The sequence below is a fragment of the Panulirus ornatus genome, chromosome 29, assembly GCF_036320965.1.
Source record: "Panulirus ornatus isolate Po-2019 chromosome 29, ASM3632096v1, whole genome shotgun sequence".
NCBI classification, from domain to species: Eukaryota; Metazoa; Arthropoda; class Malacostraca; order Decapoda; family Palinuridae; genus Panulirus; species Panulirus ornatus.
The window spans coordinates 17564696-17591972 of NC_092252.1; the positions used below are offsets into that span (position 1 = coordinate 17564696).

The window sequence follows — 27277 nt, forward strand, 5'->3', positions numbered from 1 at the left end:
TGCGTACACCATCAATGCTGAGAGAGAGAGAGAGAGAGAGAGAGAGAGAGAGAGAGAGAGAGAGAGAGAGAGAGGAGAGAGAAATCCATACGCTGGTCTAGGCTATGAGGAAAGTGACAGCTTATCCTCCTCCACGTTTGAGGAAGCTTTTGCAAGTATACAGAGACGAAGGAAATTTTCACTAGTAGCATGTACTCTTCAGGACAAAGCATGATACTATTTTTAAAATAAATGAAGGAAATATATATGAGAGACCTGCTGTGTTTGGTTGGCGAAGATTCAGTGCTACGTATGAGCGTGTTGACAACGTTGAGACACGTCCGACATTTGTTTACACACGGCAAAGTTACGTGCTTACGAAATAGTTCTGCGTATTTGCAGCTGAGCTTGCCTTCTGGATTGGTTCAGCCAATAATAATGGTTTGCTACATTGCTTCTGAACGGTGTTAATCGAGCAGTAGTGTTACTGTTAACTGGAACTCACAAGGAACTTTTTTCTTTTGTTCACGTAGAATGCATCACAGGAAATTGGGCGTCCAAACGTTCATAAAATTTCTTAGTTTCTTCATGGTTCTTGGTGTGATATATTCATTAATAAGTTCTGACGTAAGTAGAAGCACTATGTTAGAGCAGGTTAGGCCCATTAGACCTGCCATTGTTCGCCAGTCACCCGCTTCTCCCCACACCTGCCGTGCCCTTTTCACCATTACTCATGATGTGCATCATCACTTACTCCAAACTTCCGAACATAACGGGACACACAGTGAGGACGTGCGAGGTGATGAGTGGGTCGTCGATGACTCTGCTGGTGGGAAGGTGGGGGATCGGGAGTGGTGGTCTGCTGCAGCCAAGATTGTACAGCAACTGGTGCAGAAGAGAAGCTTCCTGTCTGGAGCTCCCACATCGTATTATTATTCTCTTGCCGCACTTCTTCCTAAATTGCTGTCTTTTGGTGACGACAGTCATGATGGGGAGAAGAGAGATGAAGCAAATGGAACAATACAGATTAAAGACTACAGCGGCCTAGATCCTGCAATTACAATGAAACAAACAAACTCGCCATTCTTCCGCGAGCGGAGTCGAGTCATGGCCTTGGGAGGTGTACTTCCCTACGTTCCCTGCGTCATAGCCTTATACCAGCAGCCGACCGCTTTCACCAAGTGCGTCAGGACGAGGCTCGAGAAGAAGCCTCAGCTGTGGCTCTCCTTTATGGGCGACTCCAAAATTAGAGGTTTATTTACAGACTTCATCAATAGAACTGATTCAGAATATAATTATTCCATCTCATACCAGGTAAGTTTTCAGTGTGTTACAGTAGCAAGGGCAGGGAATAACAAGCATTTTGATATATGAATAATTGAGGCGAGAAATACCAACATCTCTGACCTAGATAGTACCGAAATTCTTGTTGTAAATTACATATACACATGAAGCATTGACGTAAGTAAACTTGCTGGAGAAATGTTCTCAGAACTCGTAGCTTTCAAATGTTTCTCAAGGATCTATGAAAATGGCTTGAAATACACTCAAAAGTCTGGAGCTTCTGTATCTATTGTTCCAGCAAGTTTATTTATACGTAGCACTAATTAGTTATTGTAATTGATTAAACTGGCTTACATTATATGTTGTGTCACATTGTTTCATATAGCTGACCAAAAGGTGTTTTTTCATCAATGTTAGATTGATAAGAATGAATAAACTTCCCAGTATAATTCATTTTTCCGTTACAAAATATATATATATGAGATTTGAATGCTGGACTTGGTAAAATTGGTTGCGAGTACTTGCTGATCGCTGGTTGTTACCCTTAAGCCCTGTAATGATGTCACTGTTGCCGATAATGAATATAGAATTAAAATTTGGACATCTCGGAAAATATTTATCCTGATATTGCATCGTTCGAATATTCGGTGATCCGGATCTTTGTAGCTTATAAGAAATTGTATCGGATGAGAGCCTGAGAGTCGTACATAGGATAGAGTGCATCAGAGCGATGTGGTTTGTAAGGGGTGATATGTTGTTAGTGGGCTGAACCATGGCATATGAAGAGGTCAGGCAAAACCACGGAAAGGTCTGTGGGGCTTGACTGTGAATAGGGATGATCTAGTTTCGGTGTATGATGTGTGGGAATGAGGCCGCTCTTCGTCCGTTTCGGGTGCACCTCATTCGCGTCTCAGGAATCAATTTTTGTGTTAGATTATTTGCAGGATCCACAACCGAACTACAAATATCAAATACTATGCGGCCTACAGAACATGACGGTGTCGTGGCCGACGCTGAGGCAAAAGTTGATGAAGCGCGAAGTCCGCTGGTGTGACATGGAGGCCTCTACCAGCGTAGCACGGGGCCTGCGCATCTCCTTCAGGTCTGTATCGTCTAAATTCTATAACCTCTGAACTACAGTTTTCATTTCTTAAATAGACGTATATATAGCGAGAACATTATCCTTTGCTGAGGAATATTGATGGTATATCTAATTTTTGAACGCTTTACTTTACGTGTTATCGAGTGTTAGCTCACAGAGCCTACGTAGTGCAGTGGTAAACATAGCGACCCTCAATGAGTTTTCCTGTTTTCGAACCCTGGTAGTGGCAGCCGGCTCGCAACTGATCCAACTGTTCATCCTTCCCATTGATGGTGGTCGATGAATGGGGACCTGTCGAAAGCTGGAGTATATATTGTGTGCATACCTGCAACACATTAAGAGACAATAGTAGCCTAATACCTAGATGAGACAATATTATTGTAAACTCTACCGATGTAGCACTTGTTGAGGTATAAGGTTGAAAACCTTGGACCATATTACGCATGGTATCGAAAACTAAACTCTTAGAAGTTTTTGGGAAAGCGCTGATTGTTGTGTGAATTCAAAGGGAATAAAGAAAAGAACTGCCGGAAGAATCAGAAAAATGATTCTCCTTAAAGCAGCTGGCAAGAAGGACATTAAATTATTAAATGATTAAAAGTTTTTGAATCCTTTGTCGGTTGAAAACATGGAGGATCCATGAAGGGTACAGGTTTGTAGATCAGATTTTTATATCTAACATGATAATTGAGAAAGTTCTAGGGAAAAAGTGGATATATGTAGGGGAGAAAGATTACTTCCCACGTATTCCCTGCGTGTCGTAGAAGGCGACTAGAAGGGGAGGGATCGGGGGTCTGGAAATCCTCCCCTCTCGTTTTTAATTTTCCAAAAGAAGGAACAGAGAAAGGGGCCAAGTGAGGATATTCCCTGAAAGGCTCAGTCCTCTGTTCTTAACGCTATCTCGCTAACGCGGGAAATGGCAAATGTATGAAAGAATATATATATATATATATATATATATATATATATATATATATATATATATATATATATATATATATATATATATATGGAACTGGAAAAGTTTCATTTTAAACTTAAGATGGAAGGACTGGGAATTCCTAACCCTATAAGAGGCACGGAGGTTATCTTCTGAGTGTGGTTATGAGTTTTCATACATGGGGTAGTACATGTGGGAGAGCAGAATGGTGGTTTTAGTGAGTTGTTTGAATTAGGTGCGTAAGTATGACTTCAGTTTATGCGGTCAACATGGATGGTTGTGTGTGAACCTATGGTTAAGGCATTACGTGAGATGCGAGCGAGGTGGTGTGATGACGGTGGAGGCGCTGAACCAAGATGGAACGGAATGGAAGTCGCCACAGGCGTTGTGCAGAACCACAGGAGGAGCAAGATGGAGAGGTGGGTCGATCTGATAATGCTGAAAGTAACATGAAGTTAAACCAACTTTTTTGTGTGAACAATGGTATACGTTATAACCTAACTCAGGTTTTGAGTGTCCGTAACCGTGGGCTGGCATTGATGAGTGGAAAGAATTCAATTGAATATCGAACGTGCAAGAAGCTTGCATGATAGGATAGTCGTCCCAAGCCTGGTGTATGGATATGACACCTGAATTTACCTAGGAATAGAGATGTGAGGCTATGTAGTAAAAGAAATCCTTACAAGGGTTTGTGGATTATAGACTATTAGAATGATACGTTCGCGGTGGATGCATATAAGAAGATAGGTTAGTCAATTATGTATATGGTGGTATTGATGAAGGTATAAAGAGAGGTAGAACAGGTGGACAAACGTTCTGAATAAACTTTATTTGTAAAGGATAGAGGTATTTCAGATGTGAACGCTGGGTGGCTCTGTATGTGGATGTGAGACAATGGTCTCATATGACAAACGATTATTGTGCAGCTGTACAAGTTGACAGCCTAAGAACACAGTAGCCCACCAGGCCTGGGTTGGGGATGTCGTGGCCTGTATGTGTACCTGATCCAACCCATGGAAATGACTACGAAGTTAACGATAAAAATATTATCTACGTAAGGATTTATAAGAAATCCACTAACCCAGGATCACTTTTACAGCTTTAAGAAACTGAACCAGATAGAACTCTCAGAGTTCAACGAGGAGATAGCTGATCTGTGGCGGTGGGCATCGGGGGAGCCCTCGCCGGATTTGCTGGTCGTGGGTAAGTCTCCTGCACACACCTTCCACAATTGTTCAACCTTCCATAACTGGAGGTTCCACTATAACAGTAACCAGCAGTCAGCCCCATCCCAGCCACAGTGACTTTCCCTCACTATTTATGTAGGCTGTCTTAGCAACCATTTACACTTATCTTTTATATATATATATATATATATATATATATATATATATATATATATATATATATATATATATATATATATATATATATATATATATATATATATATATATATATATATATATATATATATATATATATATATATATATATATATATATATATATATATATATATATATTTGGAGGATTTTTGCAGGGAAGTTATGCAAATGACTGGGAGATGTATAAAAGAAAGAGGCAGGAGGTCAAGAGAAAGGAGCAAGAGGCAAAAAAGAGGGCAAATGAGAGTTGGGGTGAGAGTATCATTAAATTTTAGGGAGAATAAAAAGGTGTTTTGGAAGGAAGTAAACGAAGTGCGTAAGACAAGGGAACAAATGGGAACATCAGTGAAGGGGGCTAATGGGGAGGTGATAACAAGTAGTGGTGATGTGAGGAGATGGAGTGAGTATTTTGAAAGTTTGTTGTATGTGTTTGATGATAGAGTGGCAGATATAGGGTGTTTTGGTCGAAGTGGTGTGCAAAGTGAGAGGGTTAGGGAGAATGATTTGGTAAATAGAGAAGAGGTAGTAAAAGCTTTGCGGAAGATGAAAGCTGGCAAGGCAGCGGGTTTCGATGGTATTGCAGTGGAATTTATTAAAGAAGGGGGTGACAGTATTGCTGACTGGTTGGTAAGGTTATTTAATGTATGTATGACTCATGGGGAGGTGCCTGAGGACTGGCGGAATGCTTGCATAGTGCCATTGTACAAAGGCAAAGGGGTGCTCAAATTACAGAGGTATACGTTTGTTGAGTATTCCTGGGAAGGGTATTTATTGGGAGGGTGAAGGCATGTACAGAGCATGAGATTGGGGAAGAGCAGTGTGGTTTCAGAAATAGTAGAGGATGTGTGGATTAGGCGTTTGCTTTGAAAAATGTATGTGAGAAATACTTAGGAAAGCAAATGGATTTGTATGTAGCATTTATGGATCTGGAGAAGGCATATGATAGAGTTGATAGAGATGCTCTGTGGAAGGTATTAAGAATATATGGTGTGGGAGGTAAGTTGTTAGAGGCATGTCTACATGTAGGAAGAGAGGAAAGTGATTGGTTCTCAGTGAATGTTGGTTTGCGGTAGGGGTGCGTGATGTCTCCATGGTTGTTTATTATGTATATGGATGGAGTTGTTAGGGAGGTGAATGCATGCAAGAGTTTTGGAAAGAGGGGCAAGTATGCAGTCTGTTGTGGATGAGAGAGCTTGGGAAGTGAGTCAGTTGTTGCTTGCTGATGATACAGCGCTGTTGGCTGATTCGGGTGAGAAACTGCAGAAGCTTGTGACTGAGTTTGGTAAAGTGTGTGAAAGGAGAAAGCTGAGAGTAAATGTGATTAAGGGCAAGGTTATGAGGTACAGTAGGTTTGAGGAACAAGTCAATTGGGAGGTAAGTTTGAATGGAGAAACACTGGAGGAAGTGAAGTGTTTTAGATATCTGGGAGTGGATTTTGCAGTGGATGGAACCATGGAAGCGGAAGTGAATCATAGGGTGGGGGAGGTGGCGAAAGTTCTGGGAGCGTTGAAAAATGTGTGGAAGTCGAGAACGTTATCTAGGAAAGCAAAAATGGGTATGTTTGAAGGAACAGTGGTTCCAACAATGTTATATGGTTGCGAGGCGTGGGCTATAGATAGAGTTGTGCGGAGGAGGGTGGATTTGCTGGAAATGAGATGTCTGAGGACAATATGTGGTGTGAGGTGGTTTGATCGAGTAAGTAATGAAAGGGTAAGAGAGATGTGTAGTAATAAAAAGAGTGTGGTTGATAGAGCAGAAGAGAGTGTTTTGAAATGGTTTGGTCACATGGAGAGAATGAGTGAGGAAAGATTGACCAAGAGGATATATGTGTTAGAGGTGGAGGGAACGAGGAGAAGTGGGAGACCAAATTGGAGGTGGAAAGATGGAGTGAAAAAGATTTTGAGTGATCGGGGCCTGAACATGCAGGAGGGTGAAAGGCGTGCAAGGAATAGAGTGAATTGGATCGTTGTGGTATACCGGGGTCGACGTGCTGTCAACGGATTGAACCAGGGCATGTGAAACGTCTGGGGTAAACCATGGAAAGTTCTGTGGGGCGTGGATGTGGAAAGGGAGCTGTGGTTTCGGTGCATTATACATGACAGCGAGAGACTGAGTGTGAACGAATGTGGCCTTTGTTGTCTTTTCCTAGCGCTACTTCGCGCGCGTGCGGGGGAAGGGGTTGTCATTTCATGTGTGGCGGGATGGCGACGGGAAGGAATAAGGGCAGACGGTATGAATTATGTACATGTGTATATATGTATATGTCTGTGTGTGTATATATATGTATACGTTGAAATGTATAGGTATGTATATGTGCTCTGTGTGGACGAGTGTGTATATATGTGTATGTGGGCGGGTTGGGCCATTCTTTCGTCTGTTTCCTTGCGTTACCTCGCTAACGCGGGAGACCGACAAAGTATTATATATATATATATATATATATATATATATATATATATATATATATATATATATATATATATATATATATTGCCTATATTGTCCTTATGTACTGTATAATTCCTAGTTTCTAGCTGCGTTTAATGATCTCAGGTTACACCTCCTGGATAATCGGGGCGAGGAACCTGTATCTGAACAAGGCTTATGTGTACACGGGCGACATCCTTGACCTATTGATGGAGAAACATTCCGTTATTGTGCCCTTGTTGGAACAGGTGAGACTGCGTGCCATATGTGTGGATGAATCTGTTGGATCTTGATCTTCACTCTGTACTGAAGAGGTGGTCCCTCTTCAGCAGGGGATAGCATTGCTGTAGCCAAGTTCTCCCAAAAGATTCGTAAATACTACGTCATCTCAGGTCTGTTCTGCAGAGAACCTCTCTATAGCAGGGCATATCATGACCAAAGCCATGGTCTCTTCAGGATCTTCAGCACTGTCGTGTTACCAGTACAGGGATTCACTTATGTTGTCCTTAGCCTTCTGTTTGTCACTCAATCAGTCAGTCAGTCTGCCTGTCTGTCTGTTTGTCTGGACATATTATCTTTGGTACCATTTTGTACCCTCCATCTAGGTAGATACAATAACAGTCTCATATCATGTTACACAATAACCCTCAGTAAAGATACATCATTGTTGATTATCATAACTTGTGATTAAGGTAAAACAAAGGAAAGAACTTTTCGCAGACATACTTATGGCTTACGTAACATTACAGTATTATCCTTTTGATAGTTTAACCCAATACTCGACCTGGGCTCTAACACTTCACCCAACTTATTGGATAAAAGATGAAGTTTAGAATAATGCCACTTTATCACACACCCAGTGATAATGTCATGAGAGTTTCAAGTAATTTTCTCTTCATTAATCCGTGAGTTAGACTTCATTTTCTTTACATGGTAATGTACAATGAAACGTTATTTATTATAATGAGAAGTACAAGTTATTAACAAATACACTGTCTCCTCTTTTATCTCAGGAACTCAATAATTCTTGCAGTATTGTTTTTTTCATTCATATGATTAGTTTGGTGGTTGTCAACTTTTCAGAATCCTTTGCAAATATTCTGTAAAATCTGGCACACGTACTGGTGTGGGATGTTGCGCCAAATATTTTCATTTTATTTTCTATCTTATATTAATCATTCATTTTCTTGGTTTAGAAAGTTGCTCCCACTCCCTAATATATTTAGGGTAAGTCGGCCTTCTCCTTAAACAAACATACGGACTTTCTAAATGTTTATATATTTAGGAAAAAGAGAAAAAAATGAGGTTAGAACATAAATCACATTTTACATGCATTTTTTGTCATAAATATCTATAATGATTATTATAACACTTCCAGATTTCCCATCGATCAAGAGTGTTGGTACTGCCACAGAGCCGCCTCCGACCACACTCCGAGGTATGGGTCACTTTGCTAGGTGCTTTATCAGATGCCATTTTTGACTGGAGTGAAATGACCTTCCTCCATCTGCTGAAACAGTACAGAGAGGGCCGTGGAGACGGTGAAAATCACATGCACAACAGCAGCCATGTGTCTCACAGTGCACCACCACCCAGACACTTCCTGGCCATAGATAAGGCTTCCCGAGGTGAACCACGATTATACAGGACCTTAGAGCGAGACTGGACGCTACAGGACCATCCAAGCACAGACGAGACCAGGCGGCAAACTACAATGCTACAAGATCAAAGATCGCCTGACGTTACTGATGCCAACCTAAGACCCAAGACCACGGTACAAACCAGTACCCAACAGGAGGCCACAAATCAACCTATGACCACAAGGGATGACCTAAGAACAGGTCGAGCTAGGATCGCCGAGGACAGCTCAAAACCACAAGGAATCCGAGAGACATTCGAGACCACAACCGAGGACCTGAAACCACAGGGGACCACAGAGCAAAACAAGGCGCCAAATACTGACCGAAGAACGAGGAGGCCAGCAGAAGAAATCGGGACTCCACACGACATCCCAACACCACATGGGACCACAGAGCGAACCTTGACATTCCTCGACCACTTGATCCCCACGAGGAGTTCCTCTGGAGTGTGGTGGTGGGACTCGAGCCTGCCCCTAAACCTGGCCGGCATCTTGGAGTGTAATGAGCTATATAATCGCGGCCTGGCGTATCATCGCATATATAGAGAGGCTGTGCTTCATTGCTTGGACGTGCAGCATGCAGGCAGGGCCACCAACAATGACCTGGTGACCATGTTGCTTAACCTCCTTTGCAACTCGGTGTCAGGACTGCATCACACTTACTGCTGCACGTAGAGTTTGTCTCTCTGCCTCATAGTTCCACACTATCGTGCCTCCTGGTGACATTGTACCGTGATGAAAAGTCCCATAATCGTTTGGTTTATTACGGGTGTTTACCTTTTCTAAAACTGCACAAGCAAGAATGTCATCTTTAAACTGACATATTATATGAACAGATTTCCTCCACACTCTCTTACCACAACTTGAGTGAGTCCGCACCGGTTCTTCACTCAGCACCACTGTACTCCTGTAAAGTGTACTTAACTGAGATAGAATAAAGTGCTTGTTAAGTAAATCTTACATTAGATATAATTCCTGTCTTCGATGTGTTTATTTTTAGTCACATGCACATTCAGTCTGTTTTCTAGTTATTTTCGACATGAATTTAATTCCAACAGACGAGACAAAACTTCATCACCGAGATAAGTTTTGTATGTGAATAGAAGAGATTATAACATGTAATATATGCCAGTACCTACAAGTAATTTCAATGTCACTTACATTAACTCTGATAGACCCAAAGAAACCCATCAACCTTAAATGCGAATATACTGCAGCTTAAATCCGTGTCACTTTATCAAACACGAGTCGAGCACAGATGTGAACGATATTAGGAAAATGTGCAAAAAGACAATTGTACCAATGCAACTATTTGAGCCTGTATCCCTCAAAATACGACGACGCTTTGGACGAATATTCAATTCGAAGTAATACACTATCCTGGTAAAGATGTATATCATTATGATATACGTTTTTAAGACAATATTGGGTGTATACATTATCAAATACGCGTAATATTAATGAAAAATGATTTTACTGCATGTTGGGATGGGGTAAAATTGTCGGGCTTTTGACCAGCTGTTTCGGTTAGTTGTTTACCTAAGCTTCTCGGCAACTGTTCCTTCACGTTTGTTGTCACGTTGTCAGCATGGGAATATTAGGGCTGTCGAAGCTTATAGCAGATGTTGCACCATCAGCAGCCAAAGAAAATGAGAGCAAGAACTACTTTGGTCTTATGTTTACATGGGTCTCTGAATGGGTCCAATCTGCCCGAGGTTATTTGTGCTTCTACTCACATCAGGACCCAGAAACAGATATATCATACCAAAAATTACGATAATACTAAAAGGTTTTAAAAGCGTTTGAATGTTCAGTCTCCTGTGATGCACTAGAGTATTCAGCAATAATAACACAACCGTAAACATTAATACACAATTCCCGCAACACCACTGACGAGCAAGTCAATGAAACACTAGCACTCCAGAATGCAAGCGCAGCTGCAAGCACTCTGAACTAGTATGGAAACACGGGACTTTAGGTAAACAAATGTTACACGTGGCTCAGCATTGACTGTGCGTTTGCCTGAGAAACTTTGCCAACCACACATATCACATTTCATTAAAGTACATTTCCCTTAATCGACTTATATATGATGTCAGCTACCATGGAAAATATAACGATTTCCTAAATGCACTTGTGAAAAAGGTAACAACAGATTAAATGAATGAAAAAAGTGCCATATGTCAACGCAATCGAACGAAAGTTCCAAATTCGTTGAAAAAATTCGGCTGGGTTAATTACCTTCATTTTCCTCTAAGGGTGGATGTAATGATACAAATATGTAATATATAAATGTGGAGAAAGGATATGGTGACAGACATGCCTTGAGGAAGCTGTTACGAATATATGGTATAGGAAGAAAGCTACGAGAAGCATTGAGGGGTTTCTATCGACAGTAGAGTGTATATACGAGTAAGAAGAGGAGTAGAGTGTGATGGTGTGATGTCTCCATGGTTGTGAAACTCGTTCATGGATGGGGTGGTGAGGTGGTGACATTTTTTTTTTTGGGGGGGGGGGAGTGAGAAAGGGCTGGGTCTGTTGGGGAGGTGTCAGTTGCTGTTTACCACGGCTTTGGTGGCCGACTAGAATAGGACACTGTAGAAACTAGTGTCTGAGGCTGCGATACTTCCAGCTGTAAGGAGAAGTGGACTCATTTTCTGAGAAGTTATTTGATAGCATAGCTAGAGTAACTTCACCCGCTCCGTAGCTTGATGCTAGTGGAGTTTTGGTTATACCTTTATATAATATATATATATATATATATATATATATATATATATATATATATATATATATATATATATATATATATATAATGTTTGTAAAGACAGTATTCGATCGCCATGATGGAACATTGGCCTCTTAGTTTTACGTAATTCAGGATACTTAATTCGACTTCTTTGATGTTCATGATTTTTGATGTTTGTATCGTCTTAACTGTTCATTTCATCCTTAACATTACCACATTCATCTTTTACATTTTTTTTTTCATTTACATTTCTACTACCATATCATCTACAATAGAAAAGGTAATTACGTGTCACTGACATGATCAGACCATGTAAAGCAAAATTTTAGGTTTTGAAAACTGAACAAACCTTAATTGCTGTAGTAGGAACCTGCTTACAGGGACCAACACTAACAAAAGCAGGCCTGGCCGGAGTCGGGTTTACTGTGGTATAAATATTGCAGTGCAGTATTGTCTCCCCCGGGGGCCTTCACCCACTGGGAGCTTCCACATGCTGGGCTCTCATCAACCGGACCTCCACATATACCTGAAGCCTCTACAAACTGGGATCCTCCACTTACTGAAGGCTTCCAAATACTGTAGGTCTCCTACTGGGGTCTTCCACATACTAGGGTCCTCCACATACTAGGTTCCTCCACATACTAGGGGACTCCACTTACTGGAGGAGTCTACATGTTGGGAACCTCTACATATTAAAAGCGTCCACAAACTTTTAAATTCTTCCAAAACTCTACTGTAATCATCTCTTAAACATGACATAAAGTACCCTGACTGTCGGTGTGATTTAACAATTCAACTGCTTTGATATATCGATGAAAACTCATATAGTCTATCATAAGTACTTAGGAAATACATGTGTTCCTATAAATCATACTTGCACAGCTATTGTGAATAAAAAAAGGATAAACATGGGGTATTATTCCCGGGTCGCCATTGTGCTGGATCCTATCTGGCTAACCTGATGGATACATCCTCTTCTCCTGGGCTAGACGAGCCTGTCTGACCTACCTTTAGGGTTATACACTCCGATCCGTGGGTAGGTTCGTGAGGTTACGCCATTGGATGCTTTCCCGAAAAGTACTTGCAAGATACTGTTGCTAACATCAGTTGCCGTTGGAGTTACTGGAAAAAACATAATTACAACTGTATATATTTTCATACCGTCATATATTTCGACTTCCTTTAAGAAGTACATCAAACTATTTACATTATCAAAATTTCTCGAATACTTTTCCTTGATTCATTGTCATAAGGTAATTCATATTTGATTCCGAAGACTAATGTATTTTCAGCAATCCGTCAGTATATGGTTCACGGTAATATTGCAGTGCAAAGTATAGGTGTCATATACTGGAGCAGGTCTCCACTCCACAAGTCAACACTGAATGATTAAAACTCAGTCCACAAAAAAATCTCAAAAGGGTGATTACTGTTGAATAAAAAAGGCCATACTTGAACACCCGTCTTTTCTTCATCAGTTTGGTATTCTGCTGAATTTCCAAATTGCATCTGGTTTACCATTTACAACCAACACACAGTCATTGTGATAAATCTTTCACATACATGTAGTCAAATATAGCAGATTTAGCCTTAGTATCTACATTTTTATTACCACTGATACTAACATGTCCAGGAAACACCAACAAAGATCAAGTCTCTTGCTTAAAATTGGAATCTAACAGTTCAACTTTAGCCTTCTATAAGTATGGGATGCAGTGGAATAATGTTTTATGGCTTGGAATGAGTGCACTCTGGGAATCTGGGTAGAATGCAAAATTGTTCTAGGAGGATTTAAATATATTGCTGATGGAGATCAGGAATTTAAAGATATTAGCAGAAATACCGTGGCTAGATATATCAACATAGACGATTCAAAGTTGTCACCTCGAGAGACGAAAGCGTGGCGGTATTAATTAGAGAGAGAGAGAGAGAGAGAGAGAGAGAGAGAGAGAGAGAGAGAGAGAGAGAGAGAGAGAGAGAGAGAGAGAGAGAGAGAAGCTGTACACTACGTGCAGCAGTAAGTGTGATGCAGTCCTGCCACCGAGTTGCAGAGGAGGTTAAGCAACATGGTCACCAGGTCATTGTTGGTGGCCCAGCCTGCATGCTGCACGTCCATGCACTGAAGCACATCCTCTCTATATATGCGATGAGACGCCAGGCCGCGATTATATAGCTCACTACACTCCAAGATGCCGGCCAGGTTTAGGGGCAGGCTCGAGTCCCACCACCACACTCCAGAGGAACTCCTCGTGGGGATCAAGTGGTCGAGGAATGTCAAGGCTCGCTCTGTGGTTCCCTGTGGTACTGAATTTTCCACTGGGTTCCTAGTTTCCTGCCTAGTCACAAGGGATCTTGGGTTGGCATCTGTACTGCCAGATGATCTTTGGTATTTCTGGTGTACTGTAGCTCCTTGTTTGGTCTCGTTCATTCTTGTTTGGTACTGCGGGGTCCAACCTCGCTCTGAGACCCTGTCTGATTGAGGCCCATCTCGGAAAGCCTCATCCTTGGGCAACATGCGATTGTGTGGAGGAGTGCAAGATGCAAGGTTGTGGATGTGCTTGTGGTCTTCAGTGTCTCCATCAGGTTCCCAAGGGTCACTGAGGTTCTCTCTCCCAGCAACCTCAGAGCCATGGCTGTGTGTGTGCTGCCTCAGTAAATGAAGGAAGGTCATCTCGCTCCAGTCAAAGATGGCATCGGTGAAGGCGCCCCGCAGGTTGGGCCATGCAACGGAGTGTGGTCGGAGGCGACTCTGTGGCAGCACCAACACTCTCGACCGACGGGAAATCTGGAAGCGTTTCAATCATTATGAAGATTTATAATGTAATGGAATATATGTAAAATGAAATCTCTTACGTTGCTCAATTAAAATTTTCTTCAAAAAGGAAGGGCAAGCACTTGATAAACTGGGTTTAAGTCAACTTTCGAAAACCAAAATCCTCTTGTTTGAAGATACAGTCCACATCAGTACGTGTGCCTGAGTCTGCATAGTAATCCAGAGGGATATTGTAGCCAACAACCAAAATATAAGTGGAAAGCAAAATGGGCGAAAGAAAAGAAAATTCTACATCGTGAATCTCATCTCGATTATAAGGAGAAAATATACAATACGAGTCGAATATATCACTGTCAACATACACATTTGAGAAATCAAGTGAAACCTTCAGTGGCTTACAAAGACGGGAGACAGACATACGAGAGAATTCATTTCGGTCTTATGATTGACGTTGGGTCGTTAGATTCGGTTGTTTCTCGTTCGGTGACGTCCCAAAAGCAGTAAGAAAACACGTGGGTGCATGAATCTGACCTCCGTCAATTGTATACGCCACTCAACATGCTGCTGCTTCACTAAGAGTTCCCATATCACTGTAGACCCTGATTATGTATTAGCAATGAAGAGGTTCACCTTATTTCAACTAGTTTCCTTGATGCATCGCCCCACATGGACGGAACGATCCTTAAATGGAACCAATAATGATTCGTAAAGAGAGGAGAAGAATGGCTGAGCCTGATTTGTAGAGAGAAAAAGTGAAAGCCTAGTCCTACGCAGCGAGTAAATTGTACTGATAAGTTAGTTAAAAATCCTTGACGGGATCTTGGGTTTATGGATTTAAGCATGATATTCCTTAACTTATACAGAAACGCTGTGTATTACAGTTATACAGAAACGCTGTGTATTACAGTTACAGAGAAACGCTGTGTATTACAGACTTCATACTAAGATCCGTCAAGTTTGTGCATCTCACCTGTTCCAGCAGAGGCACAACAACCGAGTGTTTCTCCATGAGCAAATCAAGGACGTTGGCAGTGTACATGTTAGCCTCCTTGCTGTACAGGTTCATCACCTCCATCATCCAAGTGGTGTAACCTGCGGAGAGCAAGACGTATATTTTTGGTTTGGTATAGGCTAGATGTGGCACCATTACATTACATACTAAGGTAAAACAGTGTGAATTGGAATATTCCTTGTGAGCTTTCTATCATGATAGAAATTGTGGGCCCTTCTGAAATTTTGCCTCGTGAAAATTCCTGAAAAGTTTAATGCCCTGGTGGAGACTGTGTTATGCTGTAGGGCAGGTGGTGGAGACTATATTATGCTGTAGGGCAGGTGGTGGAGAATGTGTTATGTTGAAGGTCAGGTGTGGAGACGGTCTTTAGGTTGAAAGGCTGGTGGTGGATATGTGTTACGTTGAAGGGCAGGAGGTGGAGACTGTGTTATGTTGAATGGCAGGTGGTGGAGACTGTATTACGTTGAAGGGTAGGTGGTGGTGGAGACTGTATTATGTTGAAGGGTAGGTGGTGGACACTGTGCTATGTTGAAAGGCATGTGGTGGACACAGTGTTAAGTTGAAGGGCAGGTGATGGAGACTGAGTTATGCTGTAGGTCAGATAGTAATCGGTGTTATATACATATATCACATAATACCCTCCAACAGCCAGGATTCGAACCCAGTACCTTTTGCGTGGTACACGAGAACGCTAATATTAGGCTAGGCTATGATCGTCTGTAAAAATAAATGACTATTCGATTACAAGTAATCAAATACCCTTCGTCCAACATCCATGAGCAACGGGGTCGACACTGGTCAAATCCCATCAGGCATACATTACCAACAGCTACTATTTCACAGAGCCTTACTGTACGAACGCAGAGGTATATGGACACAAATATAGTGCATATGAATTGAAAAGTTTTGAGATGATGGCAAGGCGAGAAAAGGGGACTGACCTAATGGATCTATACGCCAGAAGAGAGGGAACAAGGGGAGGGAGGCCTGAAGATTCAGGAGGGCGAGAGGCTTGCGCTGGATACAATGGACCGGAATTGTGGTATAAGGAGGAAGAGAAGTGTCGATGCGCTGAAATAAAGTATACAAAGTAGTTAAGAAAAACTATGGAATAGTCTGTGGGACTTAGCTGTGTACTGCAGACTCGGATTACGGCAAATTATGCATGATAGCTATGTCTTGATGGGACTGGACGTGTGCAAATGAACCGTTATTTGTCTGATCCCAATGCTAGCATACTAAGCGTGGAAGGGCAAGGAAGTAAAATAATAATAATGATGATGATAATAATAATAATAATAATAATAATAATAATAATAATAATAGTAATAATAATAATGATAATTTCTTACTGCAGCAAAATCATATAAAAATGCACTGTAAATACAGTAGTACAAACACTTGGAGCTATAAAAGTAGAGGATGGAGGGAATTCACAAGAAGTCTTTAGATAAATACTGTAATGACAGTATCCTGATTGTTGCCATGTTCACTAAGGCTGCATTGGGGTTGCTCTTGTTGTATGAGACTATGTTTCGTATCAAGTAACACCTTAGAGATGTCATAGTAACGTACATATACTGGTGGATCATCCACCTTTCTGTGAGGAACCTTCTGTCACTGGAGGTCGAGCAACTGTGAAAGGTGCTTGCAGGAGACTTACCCACGACCAACAGGTCCGGCGAGGGCTCCCCTGACGCCCATCGCCACAGGTCAGCTATTTCCTCGTTGAACTCTGAGGGATCTATCTGGTTCAGTTTCTGGAAGCTGTAGAAATAAACTTACTTGAGTACATTGCTTTTGTATTTCTGCGTAAACAATGCTTATAACCTTTGCCTTTTTAGCCATTTCCATGGGATGGATCAGTTACGACTAGGCTCTCACTTTATCGACTTCTTCAGCCTCGGCCTAGTAAGCAACAGTTACCTTCGGCTGTCACAACAACTTTCAAGCTCCTCCATAACTCACGTCACAAAGTAAGTTGATTACCTAAACAAGACTAACGTCTTACACCTATACGCAGAACCACTCCGTTGTACACAACAGAATCTTATGAAATGTCTCTAACATTAAAATAGTTGAATCACAGCATCTGTCCATCTCTTCCTTGTATACCTTCTTCAGTACCACCACAATGCGCCCGACACGAACGAACCCTCTCGAGCTATCTCTTCACGGCACTTATTTTCGTATTACAGTTACTCACCACATGTACACCCTCTACAGATCATTCGGCATCCTTATCTCCAATACGCCCGGCAACGGTCAGCTGATCACTGGTGTGGTTGGTATCCCTATGTGTGTGTGTGTGTGTGTGTGTGTGTGTATGTGTGAACGGTACATGTTTTCCGCAGCCACGGTCGCATTTAACGGTTAATAAACGGGAATACAAGGAGCGTTAATACGAAAGCCTCTAAACAGCATTACATTACCCTCTCTAATATAATCATAAAACCCACAAGCTTTATGAATGTGTGCATAACAACCAACGAATCGGGATGCCATTTAGGGATTTCTTATGTTATGAGATGCAACAACATCAGTCCACATCATTACAAAGTGTAGATGATGGAAAGTATGTAAAAGTCCATTAATAGAACACTTTCGCAAAGAAAACACAATATCTGCGTTTTGTAAGACTGACATAACATTATGAAGCAGGGAATGAGTCACGAAACGAGGTATGATATTTCTCTAGTATGACAAGCATGATAAAATTAGTAGGGGGGGGGGGGGGAAATTGGTGGTGAAATTCATGCGAGACACTGTTAGTGTAAATATAAACTTCAACCACAGGAGGTTAGGTACCTGAATACAATGTATAGAATATGTTGCAAACGGGACTTGTTCAACCTGCATTGAGTTGAGATTCGAAGCGAGCAGTAGGAATTTATAAAGCTTACTTCGAATCATAACTGTACACATCTTCACAAAAGCTACGATTTTTGTAAATATTTACTTGCAAATCCCACTGAAGTATAAGATGAAGAAGGAAGTAGTATACTACCATGTCTCTCTGACATATATATGTTAATAAATAATTCGAATCCTAGCTATGTTACACAATATGAAAACTTCGGAGAAGACACGCGTAGCTATCACTGCACTTCACAGTGCAAGTCTCAGCAATGGTCAATTGCGAGGCGGGTTAGCGTCTCCAAGCACACCGTAGGCCGACGGCTACAGCGCTACGTTGAAACTGGGGACGCCTAGCATAGACGTGGAGAGGCGGGCCTCGGTGCACAACGCCTGCTGAGGATGGAGGAAGCACACATATCGTCGACAATACCCTACTTACCACAGCCCCAGCCGTCCCGTCAACAAACTGGATTATCCTGCACAACACAAACAATTAAAAACCGGCAAAAATCCCGTGGTTTCCATGGCTGTATACCAGCAAAGAAGCCGGAGCTTACCCAGCTGGACATACAACGGCGCGTGGAATATGCATTATAGCAGACAAGTGTACTACATTTTGGGTCAAAGTCGTCTATTGCGATGAGAAGACGTTATCTACTGATAAGAAAATAACTACCAAAGTATGGCGCCCAAGGAACGAAGACAAGACTGTACGTGTGTGTCATAAATCCTTTTGACATTCGCGACGCATTGGTTTCCTGTAAGTGTTTGGTTAATCGTTTGACAAAATGAGAAACATGCTACTAATGCCGGAATATTACCCCAGTATCTTACGTCACATACCTATACTTCTTATAGAGGCAATTCAGAGTAAGGTAACGCATGTGGAATATCCTGCCGTACATGGATTACTTTCATCCGTCAATACTAGGATGGTAATGCATATTTACGGTGTTTCACAGGGAACAAGTATGTCGAGATATTGGAGGAAGTCCTGCTTCGTCAGTGCAGCGATTAGTCTCCCCTGACAACACGCCATTCTTTCTTACCAACTCGCCCATACACACGAGCAATGTTGTAAAGAGGCGGTTTCAGAACCATCCGCCACATGTTACGAGTGTGTCACACCCTTCGAAATCACCGAACCTCAACCCGATCGAAAATATGTGGTCAGACTTGTCAGCTGTCACCTTCATGAAATCCATAACCACAGCAGGGAACAGGTGATTACTCATGGTAAGATGGGATGGGAATGCATGAAATGTCCGGCTGGTCAGGCATTGCTCCAAATTGGTCAAACTATGTCCAAGTAGCTGGGGTTTCCTACGCTAACTATTGACAAAATTAAAAGTAAGATAACATCTGATGAAACGTGTTTACCTCTCTGATCAAATAACAAGATGACCGGTTGACCCTTACATCTAAATACTCTGTGACCGCAAGTCTGTCGGTGGCGAGATACTGCTGTGGTATTATTGTGAACACTGCTGTTGTGGTTCATTTGTATCGTGAAGCATAATTTGGTTCATCAAGCACAATCTGCACGTAGAGCCACTGAAAAATGTATACCATCACAAGCTACAGAGTACATGGCAACTCAGCCGGCCAGGATACCTACCATGAGCCGGATCTCAGAGGCATTTTCCAAAAATTCTGGTGTGTTGTGTCATGTTGCTTCACGTCGTAATGGTGCCGAATGATTTTTCGGAAGGTGTACATCTCTCGTGGATATTGGTATGTCACACAAGTTAACCGTTTTACTCTATATTTCACTTATCCTGCCCTGGAAGAAACAACTCGTGTTCTTACACCCTTTTACCTTAATCATCATCTTTCTCTGAACATCATCAGAGCGATCAGCCACTCTATCCAACTCCTGTCCTTCAGCAAAGAATAATGCACCATCTCCCTACAGCAAAGACGATGATTTCCATTCTGTTCTCCATGTTTCTGCAGCACCAACAGCATTATCATCCTATCTAGTTCTCATCTGAAGTAATGCCCCAACTCCATACATAACACAGCCATGATTAAAACACACAACCTTGACGCACTCCTAAATTCAAGCCACTCACACTATCACTTTACCGTACTTCCTTTATAAAAGTTCTTTCTGACACTTAAAAGTATCTCTATGCACACCATGTAAAGCCAGAACTTTAAAGTCCTTTCCTTTTTAAATCATGTGCTTTCTCCAAGTCCCTAAATGATGCATAAGCTTTCCTCATTTCCTTTGTAGCTCTCAACTAACGTCCTAAAATAAAGAACCTGGTACACACGCCCTCTATCTCTCTTACATTTACCGTGTTCACTTGCAAGGGATTCACTTCTCTACTTGCCAGCTATGCTAAAAATGCTTATTCCCTTTATTCTTACGTCAGTTTTCACTGTGTTTATTACTCTTACGGTGGAGCAATAATTACCTTCGTACAAAATATTTGCTTTATAATTCAGATACTACACTAAATGCAAGCAGGGTTTATCAGGCCTACGATAACGCCAACTCTCTGCTTCCAGTTCGATTCGAATTCGTTAAACACTTATTTTTGGAAAGAAATATACTCCATTCATAGTCCTAAGCATATGATAATACTCCCTGTACATAGTTATACTTATGTTTAACGAACAATATAGCTCCGAAGTTATAGAGCAATGATAATGCAGACCTGAAGGAGATGCGCAGGCGCGGTGCTGCTTCAGTCCTAGCCTCCATGTTACCCCAGCGAACCTCGTCTTGCACCAGCCTTTGTCTCAGCGTCGGCCACGGCTCCGTCGTGTTCTGTAAACAGAATATTACTTGATATTATACTGAAGTATTGAAGTATTGATTGAGAGGGTGAAGGCATGTACAGAGCATCAGATTGGGGAAGAGCAGTGTGGTTTCAGAAGTGGTAGAGGATGTGTGGATCAGGTGTTTGCTTTGAAGAATGTATGCGAGAAATACTTAGAAAAGCAAATGGATTTGTATGTAGCATTTATGGATCTGGAGAAGGCATATGATAGAGTTGATAGAGATGCTCTGTGGAAGGTATTAAGAATATATGGTGTGGGAGGCAAGTTGTTAGAAGCAGTGAAAAGTTTTTATCGAGGATGTAAGGCATGTGTACGTGTAGGAAGAGAGGAAAGTGATTGGTTCTCAGTGAATGTAGGTTTGCGGCAGGGGTGTGTGATGTCTCCATGGTTGTTTAATTTGTTTATGGATGGGGTTGTTAGGGAGGTAAATGCAAGAGTCTTGGAAAGAGGGGCAAGTATGAAGTCTGTTGGGGATGAGAGAGCTTGGGAAGTGAGTCAGTTGTTGTTCGCTGATGATACAGCGCTGGTGGCGGATTCATGTGAGAAACTGCAGAAGCTGGTGACGGAGTTTGGTAAAGTGTGTGGAAGAAGAAAGTTAAGAGTAAATGTGAATAAGAGCAAGGTTATTAGGTACAGTAGGGTTGAGGGTCAAGTCAATTGGGAGGTGAGTTTGAATGGAGAAAAACTGGAGGAAGTGAAGTGTTTTAGATATCTGGGAGTGGATCTGTCAGCGGATGGAACCATGGAAGCGGAAGTGGATCATAGGGTGGGGGAGGGGGCGAAAATTTTGGGAGCCTTGAAAAATGTGTGGAAGTCGAGAACATTATCCCGGAAAGCAAAAATGGGTATGTTTGAAGGAATAGTAGTTCCAACAATGTTGTATGGTTGCGAGGCGTGGGCTATGGATAGAGTTGTGCGCAGGAGGATGGATGTGCTGGAAATGAGATGTTTGAGGACAATGTGTGGTGTGAGGTGGTTTGATCGAGTAAGTAACGTAAGGGTAAGAGAGATGTGTGGAAATAAAAAGAGCGTGGTTGAGAGAGCAGAAGAGGGTGTTTTGAAATGGTTTGGGCACATGGAGAGAATGAGTGAGGAAAGATTGACCAAGAGGATATATGTGTCGGAGGTGGAGGGAACGAGGAGAAGAGGGAGACCAAATTGGAGGTGGAAAGATGGAGTGGAAAGGATTTTGTGTGATCGGGGCCTGAACATGCAGGAGGGTGAAAGGAGGGCAAGGAATAGAGTGAATTGGAGCGATGTGGTATACAGGGGTTGACGTGCTGTCAGTGGATTGAATCAAGGCATGTGAAGCGTCCGGGGTAAACCATGGAAAGCTGTGTAGGTATGTATATTTGCGTGTGTGGACGTGTGTATGTACATGTGTATGGGGGGGGGGGGGTTGGGCCATTTCTTTCGTCTGTTTCCTTGCGCTACCTCGCAAACGCGGGAGACAGCGACAAAAAAAAAAAAAAAAAAAAAAAAAATTATACTGAAGAATTCAAAGAACTGGATATTCTCAAGGCTGTTTGGGATAATGGAATGATTCAGAAACTCAGGGATAAATGTGGTTAGAGATGCAAATAATGTCAGTCGTGGACTAGATACACATACTTTTATAAGTGTGGCTTTAAACGAATAAGTTGGGTTGCTTTCGGCTAGGACTGTGCTAACTGGTAAAACATTCCATATGCATCACTCCTTTGACAGGAGTATCTAGTGACAGCACTAGGATTTCATCCCTTTAACAAGGAGAAAAGTATTGAATTTGAAGAATCCTCTTGAAGAGAAAAAAAACCCCACAAATCTGGTAAGTGATTCTTAGATCGAGATTGTTTAAAGAATTGGATAATTTTGAGTTACAATGAGAGATATGAGGATATAAATCTCCCTTCTCCGCATGGAAGAGATAGGAGGGTAAAAGATGACTCGATCACTTACAATAAAACTCTTACCCAACTCCCTAACGAACCACTCGATGCGAATCAATTATAAGAGCGCTTACACAGGCTAATCCAACCTTGGTGTTGATGTGACACAAGATTCCGTGATTTACCTCATCCCATCCATCCTTTCCATCAGTGATCTACCTGACTCTCTAATATGCTGACGCTGTGACGCTACAACATATAGACAACACGGTCTCACTAAATTAACTACAGTCCTTCAACCTTACCAAGCGAATCCAGGAGACTGACCACGTCTCGCGATGTGAGGTAAAGAATAGACTCAAAACACGAAAAATTAAATATACCGTTACAGCGCACAAACATATTCACTTCGACGCACATGCTCACTACCCATCCTTCATCATTCATCTCACGAACACTGGATCTGACCTAAGCTATGATACTGAACTCAATACAAACTGCTATAATCAACCCAAGGCGGGTACTGCATACGGTCGACCCATTGGATTATATATATATATATATATATATATATATATATATATATATATATATATATATATATATACATATAGTGGTTCCAACAATGTTGTATGGTTGCGAGGCGTGGGCTATGGATATAGTTGTGCGCAGGAGGGTAGATGTGCTGGAAATGAGATGTTTGGGACAATATGTGGTGTGAGGTGGTTTGATCGAGTAAGTAATAATAGGGTAAAAAAGATGTGTGGTAATAAAAAGAGTGTGGTTGAGAGAGCAGAAGAGGGTGTTTTGAAATGGTTTGGTCACATGGAGAGAATGAGTGAGGAAAGATTGACCAAGAGGATATATGTGTCAGAAGTGGAGGGAACGAGGAGAAGTGGAAGACCAAAATGGAGGTGGAAAGATGGAGTGAAAAAGATTTTGAGTAATCGGGGCCTGAACATGCAGGAGGGTGAAAAGCGTGCAAGAAATAGAGTGAATTGGAACGATGTGGTATACCGGGTTCGACGTGCTGTCAATGGATCGAACCAGGGCAGGTGAAGCGTCTGGGGTAAACCATGGAAAGTTCTGTGGGGCCTGGATATGGAAAGGGAGCTGTGGTTTCAGGCATTATTGCATGACAGCTGGAGACTGAGTGTGAGCGAATGGGGCCTTTGTTGTCTTTTCCTGGCGCTGCCTCGCGCACATGGGGGGGGGGAGGGGGATGTTATTCCGTGTGTGGCGGGGTGGCGATGGGGGTGAGTAGGGGCAGACAGTGAGAATTGTGTGCATGTGTGTATATGTGTGTGTCTGTGTGTGTATATATGTGTGTACGTTGGGATGTGTGGGTGTGTATGTTTGCGTGTGTGGACGTGTGTGTGTGTGTGCATGTGTGTGGGGGTGGGTTGGGCCATTTCTTTCGTCTGTTTCCTTGCGCTACCTCGCAGGCGCGGGAGACAGCGACAAAGCAAAATAATATAATAATATATATATATATATATATATATATATATATATATATATATATATATATATATATATATATATATATATATATGTGGAAAGCGTTTGGCAAAACGCTCTCCATTGTACTCCTCACAAAACGAAGCTAAAACTGACAGAAACTACAGAAATTGAAAATTAAGCAAAATGGTTTTATTTCACCAGATAGGCCGACCTAAACGAGAGTGAAAGCAAATATCTCAGCATTATTCACATCCTGACAATCGCATGTCAACAAACTGAACGGTTTAAGTACATAGTCGGACCCGAGCGAGAATCTTCACCAAATCTCATCTGGGAAGAGAATCGTTATGTCATATAAAAAGACCTTACTTGCAATACTCAGAACTAAACTTCTGAACCTGTTATCGTTAATTTTCACAGCTCTCCTTACCACCACTATAAAACCAAAGTAATGCTTCGTGTACAAAGAAATAAAAGTTAGTTCCTAAAAGGCCATTTGTCAGCATACAAATGCCTGACACTAATTCAAAAACAAAAGACATTCAATCTTGCCATATCCAGTAGCCACTGCACGGTAGTTAAAGCCTCATCTGTTCCTTTAATACACTCAATCTACCTTCTGACTCACTCCCTGATGAGGTCATGCACTGAAAAACGTGACATTCACGAAATTTGCATAAGATAGAAGAGGAAAATGTTGACGTCGAGCTCCTATGGAGATTACAGTTTACTACAGACACTCCCTTGATGCGAATGCTCAGTTCATCAAATCAGGGCCGGCCCTAGGCTTTTTGGGCCTTGGGTGTCTTTTTTGGGACACTCCACCCTAATAGAAAATAAATCGCGAGCTTGGGGGGAGGGGGAGAATCCCAAAATGAATCGAAAATTTAGAGCGTCTGGGATAGCATTTCTGCTTGCTGAAGGCTGCCATATAACGGTAGGCAGTAGGTACCCCTGAGCGTATAGAGCTTAGATGAAGGGCCAGCCCTGCATTGAATGTGGAACTAGTTAGCAACAACGCTTAATACAGTAACGAATATTCGTCTTACCAGGTATGAGATGGCGTAATTATATTCTGAATCAGTTCGGTTGATGAATTCTGTAAACAAATTTCTGATTTTGGAGTCGCCCATGAAGAAGAGCCACAACCGAGGTTTCCTCTCAAGCCTCCTCCTGAAGCACTTGGTGAAGGCGGCCGGTTGCTGGTATGAGGCTATGACGCAGGGAACGTAGGGAAGTACACCTCCCCCAGCCACGACTCGACTTCTCTCACGGAAGAATGGCGAGTTCGTTTGTTTACTTATATTTCCACGACTTTCACCGCGATAGTATTTTGTCTGTATTTCCCCATCTACTTCATCTCTCTCCTCTCCATGACTGTCGTCACTAAAAGATAGCAATTTAGGAAGAAATGCGGCAAGAGAATAATAATACGATGTGGGAGCTCCAGACAGTGAGCTTCTCTTCTGCACCAGTTGCTGTACAATCTTGGCTGCAGCAGACCACCACTCCCGATCCCCCACCTTCCCACCAGCAGAGTCTCGGACGACCCACTCATCACCTCGCACGTCCTCTCTGTGTGTCCAGTTACGTGCGGAAGTCTGGAGAAGGTGGTGGTGCACATCAAGACTGATGGTAAAGAGGGTTCGGCAGGTAGGTTGATGAGAGGGTGACGGACAAGCATTGACTGACCTGACTTGTCCTCTACGACGAATGTAAACTGTGCCTCTACTCAAATCAGAACTCATGAATATATATATTATCCCAAAAAACACAATGAAACTACCAAAGGATTTCACAAACGTTTGTCTTTTCAGTTTTGTGTGTTGCATCGTGAGTGCAAAAATAGAACACCTCTGGGAAAGGCGACGTCGATAACACGGCTGCATGTATTGACACCGTTGACAAACAATTCCATAAATCACTGGTAGTTGATAATCCACTCTAGACTGCAAACACAACTGTAAATACAGAGAACTTCAGGACACAGCAATTTTCTTCGATAAGGAAATGTGAGACGTGGCTCAATGTGACGTCAACGTTCGTGTTTAGCCCCACAACCTTTACAGTAATGCAGCCACACATGGCATTTGTATTCTGTACGTTTTCTTCATTTTCTTTAATACAGTACCAAGTTATTTTCTAAATCGTATTTGACTTAAGAAACGTAATGGTGAAAGAGAAACCAGAAAGGAAATTGAAAAATAATACATTACACGTAATCGGACGAAGCTTCCCGAACTTGGCAGGATAAGTAGCATCTTTCCTCATCACCTCGGCTGGCATACTGTGCACAGATTTTGTTATTCTTCCTCTGAGAGCTGACCATAGAAGTAGTAAATGTGATATTGCCCAACGCACTCCATCTGTGTCTGTATTTACCAAAAGACAACGGAAGGAGCTTCATGGGCGGAGCAAATAACTGATATAAGTGTACTAGGTAATGGATATGAACTAATACACACACACACACAGACACACAGACACAGACACACACACACACACCACACACACACACACACACACATATATATATATATATATATATATATATATATATATATATATATATATATATATATATATATATATATATATTTCTTTTCTTCAAACAGCCATTTCCACGCTACGAGGCGGAACGAATGGTTTGAGGAAATATACTGAATTTTTTTTTTTAAATATATATATATATATATATATATATATATATATATATATATATATATTATATATATATATATATATAATAAATATATATATATATTTACTTTTGCTTTCATAACTAGGGATCCTATTCCATTCAAGAGGGTCTGAGAGCGAGAGAGCGTAAAACAAGGTATGGCCCAATTGGGAATACCCAGATCATAAAGCTGGCTCAAATTTGCGTTGTTCGTTTGTGTTGCGAAAAGTATATGATATTAATATACGATATATATATATATATTTATATAATTTATTATATATTTTTATATTTTATATCGAATAAGTGCATTTTTTTACGT

General features: G+C 41.6%; 2 protein-coding genes across 2 annotated transcripts; one reads left to right on the forward strand and one right to left on the reverse strand.

Moving 5' to 3' along the window:
- The first annotated feature begins 291 nt into the window (after positions 1-291).
- On the forward strand, positions 292-9712 carry LOC139757968 (uncharacterized). The gene is made up of 5 exons (XM_071678903.1): positions 292-1293; positions 2253-2365; positions 4405-4508; positions 7245-7366; positions 8497-9712. Exons 1-5 carry the CDS (start codon positions 514-516, stop codon positions 9430-9432), a joined length of 2055 nt encoding a protein of 684 aa, XP_071535004.1. The 5' UTR covers positions 292-513; the 3' UTR covers positions 9433-9712.
- A 3703-nt stretch (positions 9713-13415) lies between these two features.
- Positions 13416-26697, reverse strand: LOC139757969 (uncharacterized). Its single transcript, XM_071678904.1, has 5 exons — positions 25325-26697; positions 20817-20929; positions 16955-17058; positions 15250-15371; positions 13416-14291 (listed from the first exon to the last, which is right to left on the reverse strand). The coding sequence occupies exons 1-5, from the start codon at positions 26162-26164 to the stop codon at positions 13512-13514; spliced, it is 1959 nt and encodes a 652-aa protein (XP_071535005.1). The 5' UTR covers positions 26165-26697; the 3' UTR covers positions 13416-13511.
- Positions 26698-27277: the final 580 nt, after the last annotated feature.